Below are 16712 nucleotides of genomic sequence, written 5' to 3' on the forward strand. Positions count from 1 at the left end.
AGCCTCTTGGGTAGCTGGCGTTACAGGTGCCTGACACCAGGCACAGCTAATTTTTGGATTTTTAGCAGAGACACGGTTTCACTCTGTTGGCCAGGCTGCTCTCAATCTCCTCATCTCAGTTGATCCGCCCACCTCGGCTTCCCGACGTGCTGGGGGAAACTTGATTTTCGATAGCATTATGTTACTGGATATTTCTGTAAAATTTAAAATGAGGGAGGGAAAGAGACAGAGAGAGAGCAAACTCCAGAGTTGGGACTCTGGAATCTTGGGTCATGAGACAAATTTTAGATAAAACTACAAAAATCCAGAATTTACATGTGTGGTTTTTGCTGATAACATACAATTCTAAGATTGTAAATAATTGCATAATCCTTCCCTGGGAATTTAAATCATTTTAACTGGTTCTGTTGTAATACTAGAAATACAAGCATGAACAATTCTAATGAGGTTTATTAGTCACAGTGACTCTGAAAACATTAATAATACCTATTAGATATTTTGCATATTACACAGGAAGAAGACTTTGAATCTCAGATAAAAACAATAAAAATACATGAAAAGTCTTTCACGTTAGCACAGATTTTAGTCATCTCGTGTTCAGGAGGTTGGATCTGAGACGTGTTTTGAGTTGGTCATAGTGAAGGATGCGAGGTGTCAATTCTAGTGAGAACAATTTCCAGGAAGCCGTGTTCCGCTCTTGAGAGAGCACCCACTGGGCCTCATGCAAGGTAGAAAGAGCCTGCGTACGTCACCCTCCCATGATGTGGTCAACATGTAAACTGCATGGGCAGAGCGCCAAATAACATCCTGTGCGCTGCTGAGCTGAGCTGGGGCGCGGCCGCCTGTCTGCACCGGCAGCACCATGTCGCTCATGGCCGTCAGCATGGCGTGTGTTGGTGAGTCCTGGAAGGGAATAGAGGGAGGGAGCGCGGGGATGGAGATCTGGGCCCAGAGGTGGAGATATGGGTCTGGAGGTGGAGTTATGGGCCTGGAGTGGAGATCTGGGCCTGGAGTGGATATATGGGCCTAGAGATGGAGTGATGGGGCTAGAAGTGGAGATATGGGTCTGGAGTGGAGATATGGGCCTGGAGGTGGAAATATGGGCCTAGAGTGGAGATCTGAGCCTGGAGTGGAGATAGGAACCTGGAGGGGAGATAGGAGCCTGGAGTGGAGATATGGGCCTGGGGTGCAGATATGGGCCTGGAGTGGAGACATGGGCCTGGAGGTGGAGATATGGGCCTGGAGGTGGAGATATGGGCCTGGAGTGGAGATCTGGGACTGGAGTGGAGATCTGGGACTGGAGTGGAGATCTGGGCCTGGAGTGGACATATGGGCCTGGAGTGGAGTTATGGGCCTGGAGTGGAGATATCGGACTGGAGTGGAGATATGGGCCTGGAGTGGAGTTATGGGCCTGGAGTGGAGATATGGGCCTGGAGTGGAGATATGGGACTGGAGTGGAGATATGGGCCTGGAATGGAGATCTGGGCCTGGAGTGGAGATATGGGCCTGGAGTGGAGATATGGGACTGGAGTGGAGATATGGGTCTGGAGTGGAGATATGGGCCTGGAGGTGGAGATATGGGCCTGGAGTGGAGATATGGGCCTAGAGTGGAGATATGAGCCTGGAGATGGAGATATGGGCCTGGAGTGGATATATGGGCCTGGAGGTGGTGATATGGGCATGGAGTGTAGATATGGGCATGGAGTGTAGATATGGGCCTGGAGTGGAGATATGGGTCTGGAGTGGAGATATGGGCCTGAAGAGGAGATATGGGACTGGAGTGGAGATATGGGTGTGGGGTGGAGATATGGGCCGGGAGTGGAGATATGGGCATGGGGTGGAGATATGGGCCGGGAGTGGAGATATGGGCGTTGGGTGGAGATATGGGACTGGAGTGGAGATATGGGCCTAGGATGGGGATATGGGCCTGGAATGGAGATATGGGCCTGGGTGTGTAGATATTGGACTGGAGTGGAGATATGGGCCTGATGTGGAGATATGGGCTTGGAGGGGAGATATGATCCTGGAGTGTAGTTATGGGCCTGGAGGTGGAGATCTGGGCCTGGGGTGGAGATATGGGCCTGGGGTGGAGATATGGGACTGGAGTGGAGATATGGGCCTGGGGTGGATATCTGGGCCTGGAGAGGAGATATGGGCCTGGAGTGGAGATATGGGCCTAGGGTGGAGATCTGAGCCTGGATTGGAGATGTGGGCCCGGATTGGCTATATGGGTCTAGGGTGGAAATATCGGCCTGGAGTGGAGATATGGGCCTGGAGTGGAGATATGGGCTTGGGATGGGGATATGGACCTGGAGGCTGGGTCTCTGCACAGCCGAGGGCACTGCTCTTGGGTGCAGGTAGGCACTGAGGGTGAGTTTACCTTCAGCCCAGGAAGGGGCTGACTACCAAGACTCACAGCCCAGTGGGGGCAGCAAGGAAGGCCTTGTTTCCCTGCAGATGGATCATCCATCATGATCTTTCTTTCCAGGGTTCTTCTTGCTGCAGGGGGCCTGGCCACATGAGGGTAAGTCCTTCTCCAAACCTTAGGGTGTCATCTCCCCACATAAGAGGATTTTCCTGAAATGGGAGGGAAGTCCTGTCAGGGAGTCTCTCATAAACTAGGAAGAGGGGACCCTGGGGTGCTCGGCCCACAGTTCCGAACTCGCCTCCCCGGCCTTTCATTTCCTTGGCAGAGTCAAGTTCTGTGGGGACCAGGGTTAGACTGGGGTGCTCAAAGCTGGGGTGTGTGGTGGGGAAGTGGTGGGAACAGCAGATCCTCTGAGGACAAAGGTGTTACTCACACACTTCAGCGTTTCCATGACGGTAGGGGCTGCAGTGTGGCTGCTGTCATTCTACCAGAAGAGGTGGGAAACCACAGCCATGGCCCTGACATTCCAAATCCTCTGATGGGGGCTCAGTTGTTTATTTTCGTTCAGGCATCCACTGATATCCATTCACAAAGGACATGCCCTCCACCTCATGTCTACCCTGTGTTGTTTTATGTGAGTAATCTTACAGTATTAAAATCTAGTAGGAGTCTCTTACTCAGCACTTGCTCAAAGTTCTCAGCTGACGCTTTTGTTGTAGGGAGACACCATGTCTTTGCGGGATGGGTCCTTCCTTCAGCCCTGGGCACCAAGGTGTGATAGTAGCTATAGAAACATGGAAAGCGAGGAGAATCTTCTGAGCACAGGGAAGGAGGGGTGACTCCATATCCTCCATTCTAAAGCGGCGCCTCCTTCTCCCCAAGGTGGTCAGAACAAGCCCTTGCTGTCTGCCTGGCCCCGCCTTGTGGTGCCTCTAGGACATGTCATTCTTCGGTGTCACTCTTATCTTGGGTTTAACAACTTCAGTCTGTACAAGGAAGGTGGGGTGCCTGTCCCTGAGCTCTACAACAGAATACTCTGGAACAGCCTTTTCATGGGCCCTGTGACCCCAGCACACACAGGGACATACAGATGTCGGGGTTCACACCCACACTCCCCCAGTGGGTGGCCGGCATCCAGCAACCCCCTGGTGATCGTGGTCACAGGTCAGAGGGCTCCTGTCTGGGATTCTCCTTGTCCCACCTCCTGAATCCCAGAGCTTCTGGTGAGCGTGTCCTTGAGGGTCCCATCAGGAAGGCCCTGACTGTATTTGGGGTAAAGGGGGATTGAATACAGGGAAATGGGTGCTGTGCTGGGAAGAATAATTGTCCCCAATGATGACTACATACTAATCCCTGGAGTCTGTGACTATTTATGTTATAGGGGAAGGCACTGAAGGGGAAGATGGAGTTCAGATTGTTGATGAGTTGACCTTGAGATGGGGAGACAGCCTGGACTGTCCTGCTGGGCTCAGTATAATCACAAGGGTCCACATGAAAGGAGGAGGAAGAGGGGAGTGGGGATTAGAGCAGCGTAATGGGAGTCTCCACCAGCTTTGAAGGTGGAGGAAGGCCATGAGCCATGAATGCAGGTGGCCTATAGAGGCTGGAAAAGTCAAGGAACTGATTCTCCTGAGTCTCCAGAGGGAAAGAAGCCCTGCAGATGGCTTGATTTTAGCCCAGGAAAACCAGGGTCCGATTTCTGTCCCCAGAATAGGAAGGTGTCAGGGTGCTCTCTCCTGCTGCCATGCTTCTGATAATTTTCTACAGCAGCAACAGGAAACCAACACTGGAACCCAGGTCAAGGACAAGTTAAGAAAGGACACAAGGATAGCCGGGCATGGTGGCAGGTGCATGTAATCCTAGCGACTCGGGAGGCTGAGGGCAGGAGAATCACTTGAACCCAGGAGACAGAGGTTGCAGTGAGCCTAGACCATACCACTTCACTCCAGCCTGGGCGAAGGTGTGAGACTCTGTCTCCAAAATTAATTAATTAAAGAAACCAAACAAGGAGAAGGTTGGCTACCCTGAGATCACCAAGGGTGGGATGATGATGCCACCACCAGGCTCCATCCACATAGGGAGGGGTTGATACTCCTCCAACCAGCACCAGGAGCCAGCCTATGGAAGCTGGCACAGGCATGGCAAGAGTGGCTCCCAGTCCCCACCAGGAACAGGGTGTGTGGACACTGGTGCCTGCCTTACTGATCAGTTCATACCTCCTGCCAAGGATTCCAATTCGTCCAAAAGAGATTGAACCAGGCTGCAAAGAACCTCGACGTGCAGACTATCCTGGTTCTTCTTCCACCCCCACATGGAAGCAGGAAAGACATTAGTGTGAAATAGATACAACAGCCCAAGAGATGAGGCTGAGGCCAGTGGGAAAGGAATCAGAGGCTACTAGAGACAGAGGGACAGAGAAGAGCAGGGGAGACACATGGAAGGAACTGCACCAGGAGTTGTGGGCACAGAAAAGAACATGAAGACACAGAGAGGAAGGAGAGAGACAGACACCAGTGAGGGGAAGCCTCACTCATTCCAGGTGCCATGCATGGGATGATAAAGAGACACACCTTCTAAACTCACAAACTCTCTTCCTAGCAGTCCACAGGAAACCTTCCCTCCTGGCCCACCCTGGTCCCCTGGTGAAATCAGAAGAGACAGTCATCCTGCAATGTTGGTCGGATGTCATGTTTGAGCACTTCCTTCTGCACAGAGAGGGGAAGTTTAACGACACTTTGCGCCTCACTGGAGAGCTCCATGATGGGGTCTCCAAGGCCAACTTCTCCATCAGTCGCATGACGCTAGACCTGGCAGGGACCTACAGATGCTACGGTTCTGTTACTCACTCCCCCTATCTGTTGTCAGCTCCCAGTGACCCTCTGGACATCGTGATCACAGGTGAGAGTGTCCGGACATTCTTCTCATTGTCATTGGGACACGGAGTGAATGATCCAGGAATTGGAGGCCCAGGTGACTGTAAGGAAGATGAGCTTGGTATTCTTATGGAGAGAGACTGACTTGGTGAGGTCTGTACCAACAGAGACAGAGAAACAGGAGACACAAGTACAGACCAGGTGTCATAACAGAGGACAGACACAGGGGCCATACCGAGAGTTAGAAAAGACAGAAAGATTAAAGGAGACACAGACAGACATGTCCCAGAGAGAGGTGTCCCTCCATGCTGACTTTGCTCACAGACCTGGCACAGGTTAGAAGTTTCATTTCTGTTTTACCTCCACAAAGTGTTCTCTACCAGAAGAACGCAAGGACACCCATATTTCTGACCTGAGTTGGGCCCTGTGGCCTCAGGCCGTGTGGCACCTAAAGATGCCGTGTTTATTCTGACACCTCTGCCTTCCATGCAATGGAGAGTAATCGTCGCAGGATATCATGGCCCCAGAACACCAACCCCTGTATGCTGTGTGAACATGCGGTCCCCAGACTGGATTCTGAGGCTCACATTCCAAATAACCCCACATATGATAGGATCACTGAGAGACACAGAGAAAAGTCAGGAACACCAAAAAGCAAAGACATAAACCCACAGAGAATGAGCCACAGGAAGGAGACTGAGAGACTCACAGACACATAAAGGAGAGAAAAGAGGGCAGAGAAGTGGAGAGAATGATGGAAGGGAGCAGAGACAAAGCACTAAAATTAGAGTCCTGAGGGAGAGGCACAAGGACATAGAAAGATGGAGATGTGGGGATGAATTGCAGAGATTCCAAAGAGAACTAGAGAGACCGAGAGGCAGAGCAAGACAGATGATAGATGGATAGATATAGATAGATGATAAATAGGTAGATGATGGATAATTGGTTATAGATACATAGATGATGATTGATTTATTCATTAATAGATGATACATAGACATGATGATGATGAACATAGATAATACAAAGAGATAGAGAGGCAGACAAAGAGAGAAATCATAGAGAGAGAGAGAGAGATGACACATAGATATAGATAATAGATGATTGATAGATAGATAGACAATTGACAGACAAATAGATGATAGATAGATATAGATGGCAGGTAGAGAATTTGTAGTTAGACACTGAATAGATAAATAGATAGATCAATAGATAATAGATAGAAATATGCAGAAAGTTATGAACAGGACACAAAGTGAGAAACTCAGAATTTAAAAAAGTAACATCAAGTCAACCAATCCAAGGAGAGTCAGAGAGAATAAAGCAATCCAAAAAGGGAAAACATATCTAGAGGTGGGGAAGTGAGGTCAGACACCTAGAGAGACAGAGAAGGTGGAAGGAGGAAATAGACATGAAGAGAGATGGGTGAAGGGTGAGAGAGAGCCAGAGAGCACTAGGCCATAGAGCAGGGGAGTGAGTTCTCAGCTCAGGTGGGAGGGGAGATGTGACAAGGAAGAACCTCCCTGAGGAAACTGCCTCTTCTCCTTCCAGGTCTATATGAGAAACCTTCTCTCTCAGCCCAGCCGGGCCCCACGGTTTGGGCAGGAGAGAGCGTGACCTTGTCCTGCAGCTCCCAGAGCTCCTATGACATGTACCATCTATCCAGGGAGGAGGGGGGCCGTGAACGTAGGCTCCCTGCAGGGCCCAAGGTCAACGGAACATTCCAGGCCGACTTTTCTCTGGGCCCTGCCACCCACGGAGGGACCTACAGATGCTTCGGCTCTTTCCGTGACTCTCCCTATGAGTGGTCAGATCCGAGTGACCCACTGCTTGTTTCCGTCACAGGTGAGGAAAGCCCATGCCTGTCCCATGTCCTATGATCCTAGAGCCTTAGCTGAGGAGCTTCCTGCTGATGATGGAGAGAAGCATGGACAGATGCAGAGAGAAGATGCAGCCTCGGTGTGAGGGAGGGATCAGGGCGCAGGATGGCAGACAGGGCACCTCCAAACCCTCCTGCACGGCCTGCATGGAGGCCTGCGGCCAGGGCTCCAGGCACCCAGGCAGATGGAGAAAGCGGTCAGGAGAGACCCAGAGAAGGGGAGACTGGGCTCAGTTTGGGGAGATCAGAGGTTCCCTCAGCCCCTCAACCTTACCCATTTCCCAGAAGCCCATCCTGGCCTCTCACCTACACAGAGATGTCATCACCAGCAACCCCTACACCCTTTTCTTTTTGTTTGAAAAAATATTTATTGAGGTTAAATATACCTATATAGCTTACCACCTTTAACATTTTTTTTTTTTTTTTGAGGCAGAGTCTAGCTCTTTCCCCTATGCTGGAGTGCAGTGGCACAATCTCAGCTCACTGCAACCTCTGCCTCCTGGGTTCAAGCGATTCTCCTGCCTCAGCCGCCTGAGTAACTGGTACTACAGGCATGCATCACCATGCCAGGCTACTTTTTGTATTTTTAGAGAGAGGGGGTTTCACCATGTTGGTTGAGATGGTCGCTAATTCCTGACCACGTGATCCACCCGCCTCAGCCTCCCAAAGTGCTGGGATTACAGGCATGAGCCACCACACCCGGCCACGTTTACCATTTTTAAGTGTAAGGTCTAGTGGTCATAAATACATACATATATATTTGTTTGTTTGTTTGTTTTATCCTCCACCCTTTTCTTCCTGGCCTCTGGTAGCCACCATTCTACTCTCTACCTTCATGAGATCCACCTTTTAGCTCCTGTATATGGATGAGAAATGAGAATCTTTGTAATGACTTCCAGTTCCATCCATGTGGCTGCAAATATCAGGATGTTATTCTTTCTATGGATGAGTAGTCTCCACTGTGTGAATGTACTACATTCTCTCTATCCATTCATCCACTGACGGGCAGGTAGGTTGACTCCACATCTTGGCTACTGTGAACCGTGCTGCACCAATCAGACGAGTGCAGATATCACTTCGATATATTGATTTACTTTCCTTTGGATATAAACCCAGTAGTGAAATTGCTGGATACTATGAAAGTTCTCTTTTTAGTTTTTTGTTTGTTGTTTTGTTTTTGTTTTTGTGACAGTTTCCCTCTGTTCCCAGGCTGGAGTACAAGTGATGTGATCTTGGCTCATTGCAACCTCCGCCTCCTGGGTTCAAATGATTTTCCTGCCTCAGCCTCCCTAGTAGCTGGGATTACAGGTGCACGCCACCATGCCTGGCTACTTTTTGGTTTTTTTAGTATAGATGCGGTTTCCCCATGTTGGCTGGGCTGCTCTCAAACTCATGACCTCAACTGAGGTGCCCGCCCCAGTCTCACAAAGTGCTGGGATTACAGGCATGATCCACCTCACCCAACCTCTTTTTAGTTCTTTAAAGGACTTCCACACTTTTCTCCATAATGGCTGTACTAATTTACACTCCTACCAACAGGCTACCAGGGTTCTCCTTTCTCTACACCTTGCCAGCATTTGTTTTGCCTGTCTTCCAGCTAAAAGCCATTTTATATTATTTTATTTTATTTTATTTTATTTTTGTTTTTATTTTATTTTATTTTGAGATGGATTTTCACTCTTTTCACCCAGGCTGGAGTGCAGTGGCACGATCTCGGCTCACCACAACCTCCACCTCCCAGGTTCAAGCAATTCTCCCGCCTCAGCCTCCCAAGTAGCTGGGATTACAGGCATGTGCCACCATGCCCGGCTACTTTTTGTATTTTTAGTAGAGACAGAGTTTCTCCATGTGGGTCATGCTGGTCTCAAACTCCCGACCTCAGGAGATTCGCCCACCTCGGGCTCTCAAAGTTCTAGGATGACAGATGTAAGCCACCATGCCCGGCCTAAAAGCCATGTTAATGGGGTGAGATGAAAACTCACTTCAATTTTAATTTGCATTTCTCTGATGATGAGTGATAACGAGCACTTTTTCATATGCGGGTAAATTTCATGTCTTTCGCTCCTTTTTCAATTAAATCATTTGTTTTATTGAGTTGTTTGAGCTTCTTATATTTCTAGTCATTAATCCCGTCTCAGATGCATAGTTTGCACATAGTTGCTCCCAGTCTGTGGGTTGTCTCTTCACTTTGTTGGTTTATCTTTAGCGGCGCAGAAGTTGCTGAGTTTGATGTAATCCCAATGGTCTATTTTTGCCTCGATTACTTCTGTTTTGAAGGTTTAAAACAAAATGTCTTCCTTCAGACAAATGTCATGGAGCATTTCCCCAATATTTTCTTCTACGTGTTTCATAGGTTCTGGACTTAGACTCACATCTTTAATCCATTTTCATTTGATTTTTCTGTATGGTGACAGGTAGAGGTGCAGTTTCATTCCTCTGCATGTAGATGTCCACATTTCCCTGCACTGTTTATTGAAAAGACTGTCCTTTCCTAATTGTGAGTTCTTGACACCTCTGTCAAAGTCCATTGGATGGGCTGGGCATGGTGGCTAACACCTGCAATTCCAGCACTTTGGGAGGCCGAGGCAGGTGGATCACCTGAGGCCAGGAGTTCAAGATCAGCCTGGCCAACATGGTGAAATATCATCTCCACTAAGTATATAAAAATTAGCTGAGCATGGTGGTCAGCACCTGTAATACCACTACTCAGGAGTTTGAGTCAAGAGAATTGATTGAACTCAGCAGGCTGAGGTTGCAGTGAACCGAGATTGCACCTCTGCACTCCAGCCTGGGTGACAGAACGAGATTCCATCCTAAAAGGAAAAAAAAAAAAAAACCATTGGATGTAAATTCATGGATTATATCTGTGTTCTTCATTCTGCTCCATTGTTCTATGTGCCTTTCTTCATGCCAACATCATGCTGTTTTGCTTACTATGACTCTGTAATATATTTTGAGATCAGGTAGTGTGATGCTCCTGTTTTCTCTTTATACCTTGAAGTCTCAAGACAGTGGGCGTCACATACAAAAATTATGGAAAAAAGAATCCCAGGACTCCCAGGGCCCAACATTAGATAACAGAGTGTTGGCCATGAACCAACCTCAAAGATTTCCTTTGAGTAGAGGACAGGCAGCCTCATTTCCTGACCTCTCTACTGTCTCGTGTTCTAGAAAACCCTTCAAATAGTTGGCCTTCACCCACTGAACCAAGCTCCAAAACCGGTGAGTACAGAACCCTCTTATATCTGCTTTTGGAAACTTGGAGAAGTGGAAGCCTTGGATTCAGGCATTGACTCAGCATCTCGCAGATCTGACATTGTGCGCCTGTCTTCCACCATCTCTGAACTCCAGATTCTCCAACAGCAAAAGGGATCTGGGCCCAACACAGGGCTCAGTGAAATCTCTTCATCTCTCATTTTATGGAGCTGAGACCTCCTACAAGCTAGAAGAATGATTGCCAATCTGACATCCTTCTCAGGAAAAATGCAATGTTTTTTCTGCCTGCATTCCTAACTGGAGGATAAATTCCTGGGGACTTGAGAGAGGGAAGGGAAGGAAACATCTGATGAGGGCGAGGTGTTTTAGAGAAGTTGCACTTGCCAAGGAATGAGCTCCTGTTGGTCATGAGGCAACCCTGGCTGACACAGCAGAGCAAGAGCCTTGCCGTAACAGAGAACAGAGCTCATGCACACACACTTCGGCTCACTGACTCATTCAGCCACAGCCCCATGCTCAGGCTGTGCAGTGTGGAACCTTTTCCTATTGTTGCCATAACAAATTTCCACAAGATTCATGGGTGAAAACAAAACGGTTTTTTAATTATCTTACAGTGCTGTAGCTCAAAGTATGAAGTACATCTCACTGGGCTAAAATCAAGGTGACAGCAAGGCTGCCTTCCCTCTGAAGGTTGCAGGCGAGAATCTGCTTCTCACTTGTCCCATCTTATAAAGGTTCCCAGTTCCTTGGCTCCTGATCCCCTTCCTCCTTCCTCAAAACCCACAAAGACTGATCACATCTCACATGGCATCACTCAGACCCTTCTTCCTTACCACACCTCTTTCTCTGAATGCTGCTCTCCCTTCTTCCCCTTCTTTTGAAAACTTGGGGATTCTATTGGGTTCACCAAGATGAAAATCCATCATAATCTTCCGGAAATCATTCAGGAGACCCTTGTTTTAAGTTCAGCTGATAAGCAACCATAATTCCATCTGCAATCTTCATTCCTCCTTTCCATGTAAAATAACATATTCACAAGCTATGGAGGCTAGGACAGGGACATTTTGGGGTGGGACAGCATTCTCCTGCCTTCCACAAACAGTGAACAAGATGCGTTTGGCCTCTGCTCTTGGGACACTGATATTGCGGATGGTTAAATGGGAGGGCAGAAAATGAATGCACAAGTGGACCAATAAATGAATGATCCATTGGGAAGCATCTGTGCATGAAATCTATTTGTTTGTTTGTTTGTTTGTTCATTTGTTTATTGAGACAGAGTCTCCCTCTGTCTTCCAGGCTACAGTGCAGTGTCACGATCTTGGCTCACTGCAACCTGCACCTCCTCGATCCAAGTGATTCTCCTGCCTCAGCCTCTCGAGTGGCTGGGATTACAGGCAACTGCCACCATGCCCAGCTAATTCATTTTGTATATTTTTTGTAGAGAGGATGTTTCACCATGTTGGCCAAGCTTGTCTGAAACTCCCAACCTCAAGTGATCCGACCGTCTCAGCATCCCAAAGTACTGGGATTACAGGCGTAAGCCACTGTGCCCAGCCAGAATTTAAAATAAATAATACATAATGCTGAGTGTATGATTTTGGGTGACAGAGAAGGTCTCACTAATCAGATATTTGTGACATTAATGAAAAACACGGATTGAACCCCTGAAAGATTGGCGGAAGGATTTTCCACACACAGCTGTCAGCCGTGAAGGCACAAAGGTGAAAACAATCTGATGTGGAAGAAAGAGGCTCTGCGTGAAATGCTGGGAATGAGATGGGGAGAATGACAAGACGACTGTGGAGAGACGGAGAGCACACTGGGTACACAGGAAACTAAGGAGGAACAAGGGGTGTGTGTTTGATACTCACAGCCATTGGATTCACCTCGGGGTAACCAGGAATCCGTACATGATTAATAGTGACTGACATGAAAATAAGGGAGGCCCAGGTGTGTAACTGGAATCTAGGAGACTGTGGAAAAGGCAATTCCCGCCCCACTGGTGAAATGTGGTGCTGATTTTGACACTAAGTGGATGAAGCAGATGGATATAAGATATGCTTGTGAGGTAGAATCATTGGCTGGAAAGGCTTGCTGGGTTTGATTTTCCTACTTGTTCAATCCTCGCTTAATTAAATTCTTTCTGAGATTTATTCATCCTACACATAAACCAATAACTGGCAAAGGAGTGACAGATATATGAGGGGTGGTGGAAATGAAGAGACCTATTATAGCATAATATACAAGTCTCTGAGCAGTGGCTCACGCTTGTAACCCAGCACTGCAGGAGGCCAAGGCCGGTGGATTCCATGAAGTCAGGAGTTCCAGACCAGCCTGGCCAACATGGTGAAACCCTATCTCTACTAAAAATACAAAAATTAGCCGAGCATGCTGGTGCATCTCTGTAATCCCAGCTCCTACTCTGGAGGATGAAGCAGGAGAATGACTTCAACCCAGGAGGTGGAGGTTGCAGTGAGTGGAGATCGCATCACTGCACACCAGCCTGGGCAACACAAGGAGACTCCATCTCAAAAAATAAAAATAAGAAATGCATAAATATAATATAACACACACGAATGACAAAGGCACCTGAATTCCAATCATCATTTTTCTATTTCTCTATAATTACTTCTTTGATTCTTTATCTTATCCATTAGGCAATGAGCCTAAAACCTCTTCCCTATTTGGCTGTCTGTGAGTATGAGATCACATAGAAAATGTGAAAGCTCGCTGAATCCTCCAGCACAGATCCTGGAATAGAGAAAGTGCTCTGATCATCGCAACAAAAAACTTGCCCTCTCACCCAAATCCCCCACCTCACCCCTACTTCCAATCACCTGTGGAGATTCAGATAGGCCATGGGGAGGTAAACATTAATACTCCTTGGAGTGAGTCCAGATCTTGGAATCAGAGATCAGTGCCAGCACTAGCTCCTGCTCCCCTTTCCTACTAATTCACAGGAGGACAGGTGGTATTGAAGCAATAGATGGCCGAGGGTGTGGTCCTTCCCCCAGCCTCTCGGGTAGAACAGCAGCCTAACATGTGTCTCCCGAGATCACAAAGAATAGCACGTTTCACATGGGCTTCAACACTATTTCCTGGCCTTTTGACTTAAGAGAATTCTACTTCGCTTTTTTTATCTTGATTTCACTTTTGTTTCCTTTTCTTGGAGAATGCAAATTGTTTGACTCAAGAATGCTGTGGATGTAGAAATCCTAAAGCACATTCACTGTGCATCATTCCCAGTCCAGTCTTCCCAGAGAAGACTCTAAACACCTCCTGTACTGCACCTGGGCCTATGCCAATTCCTATCACTCACCGTCACTCCAGGGAGACAGAACACACAGAGAATACGTTACATAGGCAGGTTCATTACTAACAGATAAGCAGCGAGTGACAGCAGCAGCCTACATTTCAATGTGAGCCAGTCCCTCAAGGCTCAGAAAAGCTGCTCGGGACATATGGAGTCATCCCATTTGCAGTGTAGCTGGGGGAAGCCAGAAAGCAGCCCAGCCTGGGTTTTGTACCCTGGAGCCACAGGAAGCACTCAGCTAAAGCACTGCATGACGTCCTCCTCCAGGAAGAACAGGAAGACAGCCCAGGCTGTTCTGAGACATTCCTCCTGATCTCAGGACGTTGCTGTCTTAGTCCATTTTTGTTGCTCTAAAGGAACACTTGAGCCTGGGTAACTTCTAAAGAAAAGAGATTGGTTTGCCTCACCGTTCTGCAGGCTGTACTGGAAGCATGGCACCAGCATCTATTTCTTGTGATGGCCTCAGGCTGCTCCCACTCTGACAGAAGGGAAGGAGGGTCTGTCTGTGCAGAGACCACAGAGATCACACATCAAGAGAGGGAGCAAGGGGGAGGGGGAGCGATGGAGCTTCCAAGCTCTTTTTAACAACCAGCTCTCCAAGAACTAATAGAGGGGGAACTTGCTAACCCCGTCTCCTTGGGACAGCATTGATCTGTTCATGATGGATCCACCTCCATGACCCAAACACCTCTGAAGAGGCCCAACCTCCCACAATGGGGATGAAATTTCAATGTGAGGTTTGAAGGGGTCAAACATCTCAACTAAAGTAGTTGTATCCTCAGCACTTTCTATGGTTACTATGAGAGCTATAACTGAGAAAGCAGGAGGAAGCTAGGTCTCCCGCCATCTGGGTGCTTGTCCTAAACAGACGTTGTATGTGGTTACCTGTCAATCAAGAAATGCGAGACAATTCATAAAGAGGAACTGCTATGATCAGCTTCTTATTGGTGTCTCCTCTTCTTCCAGGTAACCCCAGACACCTACATGTTCTGATTGGGACGTCAGTGGTCAAAATCCCTTTCACCATCCTCCTCTTCTTCCTCCTTCATCGCTGGTGCTCCGACAAAAAAAGTAAGTCTCACGAAGCAGAGGCCAGAGAGCTGAGGGCCATGTGGGGAAACAGGATGGGAACACTCAGGTGTGTGTTCCTCACAGGTAGGATGGTCCCTGGCCCAAGGCAGCAGCCACAGAGGCAGGACTTTCTAGAGAGAGCACCAGACACCCTGCCCCTGCCTTCAGCTCACAGACCATTGCCTGACTCTGAACTGTATCCTCACGTCCCCTGCAGCCACTCACATCCAGAAGAAGGTTCCATGACAGGCAGAAAGTGGGAGACAGATCAATGGGATGGGAACTCAGAGCTATTCATGGGATGGGTCCTTGAGCTCAGAGAGATAGAATGTCTGAGTCTGCTGTTGGCAACTGAGGGACCTCAGGCACCTATGGCCTCCCCCTGTGTGTTGGTATCTGCTTATGAAATGAGGACCTGGAAGTGCCCTCCGAGCTGTTTTGTTGACTTCTGTCTCCTACAGATGCTGCTGTAATGGACCAAGAGCCTGCAGGGAACAGAACAGTGAACAGGGAGGTAGGTGCTCCTCGGCCCAGCCTCGTGGCTAGTCTTATTCCCAAAGAGTCCTGGAAAATGTGAGCACCCTCCCTCACTCAGCATTTCCCTCTCTCCAGGACTCTGATGAACAAGACCCTCAGGAGGTGACATACGCACAGTTGAATCACTGCGTTTTCACACAGAGAAAAATCAATCCCCCTTCTCAGAGGCCCAAGACACCCCCAACAGATACCAGCGTGTACATGGAACTTCCAAATGCTGAGCCCAGATCCAAAGTTGTCTCCTGCCCATGAGCACCACAGTCAGGCCTTGATGGGATCTTCTGGGGAGACAACAGCCCTGTCTCAAAACCGGGTTGCCAGCTCCCATGTACTAGCAGCTGGAATCTGAAGGCATCAGTCTTCATCTTAGGGCATCGCTCTTCCTCACACCACGAATCTCAACATGCCTCTCTCTTGCTTACAAATGTCTAAGGTCCCTACCGCCTGCTGGAGAGAAAACACACTCCTTTGCTTAGCCCACAATTCTCCATTTCACTTGACCCCTGCCCACCTCTCCAACCTAACTGGCTTACCTCCTAGTCTACCTAAGGCTGTGATCACACTGAGGAACTCACAATTCCAAACATACAAGAGGCTCCCTCTTAACACGGCACTTAGGCACGTGCTGTTCCACCTTCCCTCATGCTGTTCCACCTCCCCTCAGACTATCTTTCAGCCTTCTGTCAGCAGTAAAACTTATACATTTTTTTAAATAATTTCAATGTAGTTTTCCCTCCTTCAAATAAACATGTCTGCCCTCATGGTTTCGGTAATGGGACTCTTTTCTTGCCTAAGGCTCCCGGTGTTATCAGTACTATGTCCATGTAACCCCATCTGTTCTCCACTGGGTTCTCACCCCTGGACTCTGAGCTTCTGGAAGCAGGGTGGAGCCTGATTGGTCTCTGAGACTCCAATTTCCATCCAAAGATGCAGCACACAGGAGGTTCCAAGGATCGTGAATCAGATGAACAAGTCATATTCTTACTCCCTGCAGACCTGCAAAGATGGCAGAGTCATTCCATGATGAAACATTTGTAGAGTCATAAGCCCTGTTAGTCTCATCTCCACAGGGACACACATCAACACATCATCTTTCATAATATAAATATACAGTCACTCCTCCATATCTGTGGGGTTTACAGGTGTTTATTGAACCAACAATAAATAAAAAATATTTTGAGGAAAAAATCCCCGAAGTTTCAAAAAGCAAAAAACTATGTTGAATCGACACAAATTGAGTGGCGTGTAGGCTGTGTCAGGAATTATAAGTAATCAAGAGATGATTTCATGTATACAGGAGGATGTGCATGGGTTCTATGCAATTGCTATGCTATTTTTTTTTTTTTTTTGAGACAGTCTCACTCTCTCACCCAGGCTGGAGTGCAGTGGCACGATCTCAGCTCACTGCAACCTCCGCCTCCCAGGTTCAAGCGATTCTCTTCCCTCAGCCTCCCC

At 48.1% G+C, this 16712-nt stretch overlaps 1 protein-coding gene across 2 annotated transcripts; it reads left to right on the top strand.

The window, feature by feature from the left end:
* Positions 1 to 823: 823 nt before the first annotated feature.
* On the top strand, positions 824 to 16027 carry LOC117977013 (killer cell immunoglobulin-like receptor 2DS1). 2 transcript variants are annotated; one of them, XM_063599667.1, is made up of 9 exons: positions 824 to 896; positions 2489 to 2524; positions 3251 to 3532; positions 4967 to 5266; positions 6793 to 7086; positions 10292 to 10342; positions 14616 to 14720; positions 15182 to 15234; positions 15333 to 16027. In XM_063599667.1, the coding sequence occupies exons 1-9, from the start codon at positions 863 to 865 to the stop codon at positions 15507 to 15509; spliced, it is 1332 nt and encodes a 443-aa protein (XP_063455737.1). In that variant the 5' UTR covers positions 824 to 862; the 3' UTR covers positions 15510 to 16027. The 2 variants fall into 2 exon arrangements, with proteins under 2 accessions (XP_063455737.1, XP_063455736.1); XM_063599666.1 differs by lacking the exon at positions 10292 to 10342 and having other exon boundaries at positions 863 to 896.
* Positions 16028 to 16712: the final 685 nt, after the last annotated feature.

The sequence above is a fragment of the Pan paniscus genome, chromosome 20, assembly GCF_029289425.2.
Source record: "Pan paniscus chromosome 20, NHGRI_mPanPan1-v2.0_pri, whole genome shotgun sequence".
Lineage (NCBI taxonomy): Eukaryota > Metazoa > Chordata > Mammalia > Primates > Hominidae > Pan > Pan paniscus.

Bases quoted from the DNA above. Each gene is read 5' to 3' on its own strand.
- LOC117977013 (XM_063599667.1), top strand. From the start codon at position 863: ATGTCGCTCATGGCCGTCAGCATGGCGTGTGTTG. The intron at 5,267-6,792 runs GTGAGAGTGTCC...TTCTCCTTCCAG, and splicing joins TCTGGACATCGTGATCACAG to GTCTATATGAGAAACCTTCT. The intron at 10,343-14,615 runs GTGAGTACAGAA...CTCTTCTTCCAG, and splicing joins TGAACCAAGCTCCAAAACCG to GTAACCCCAGACACCTACAT.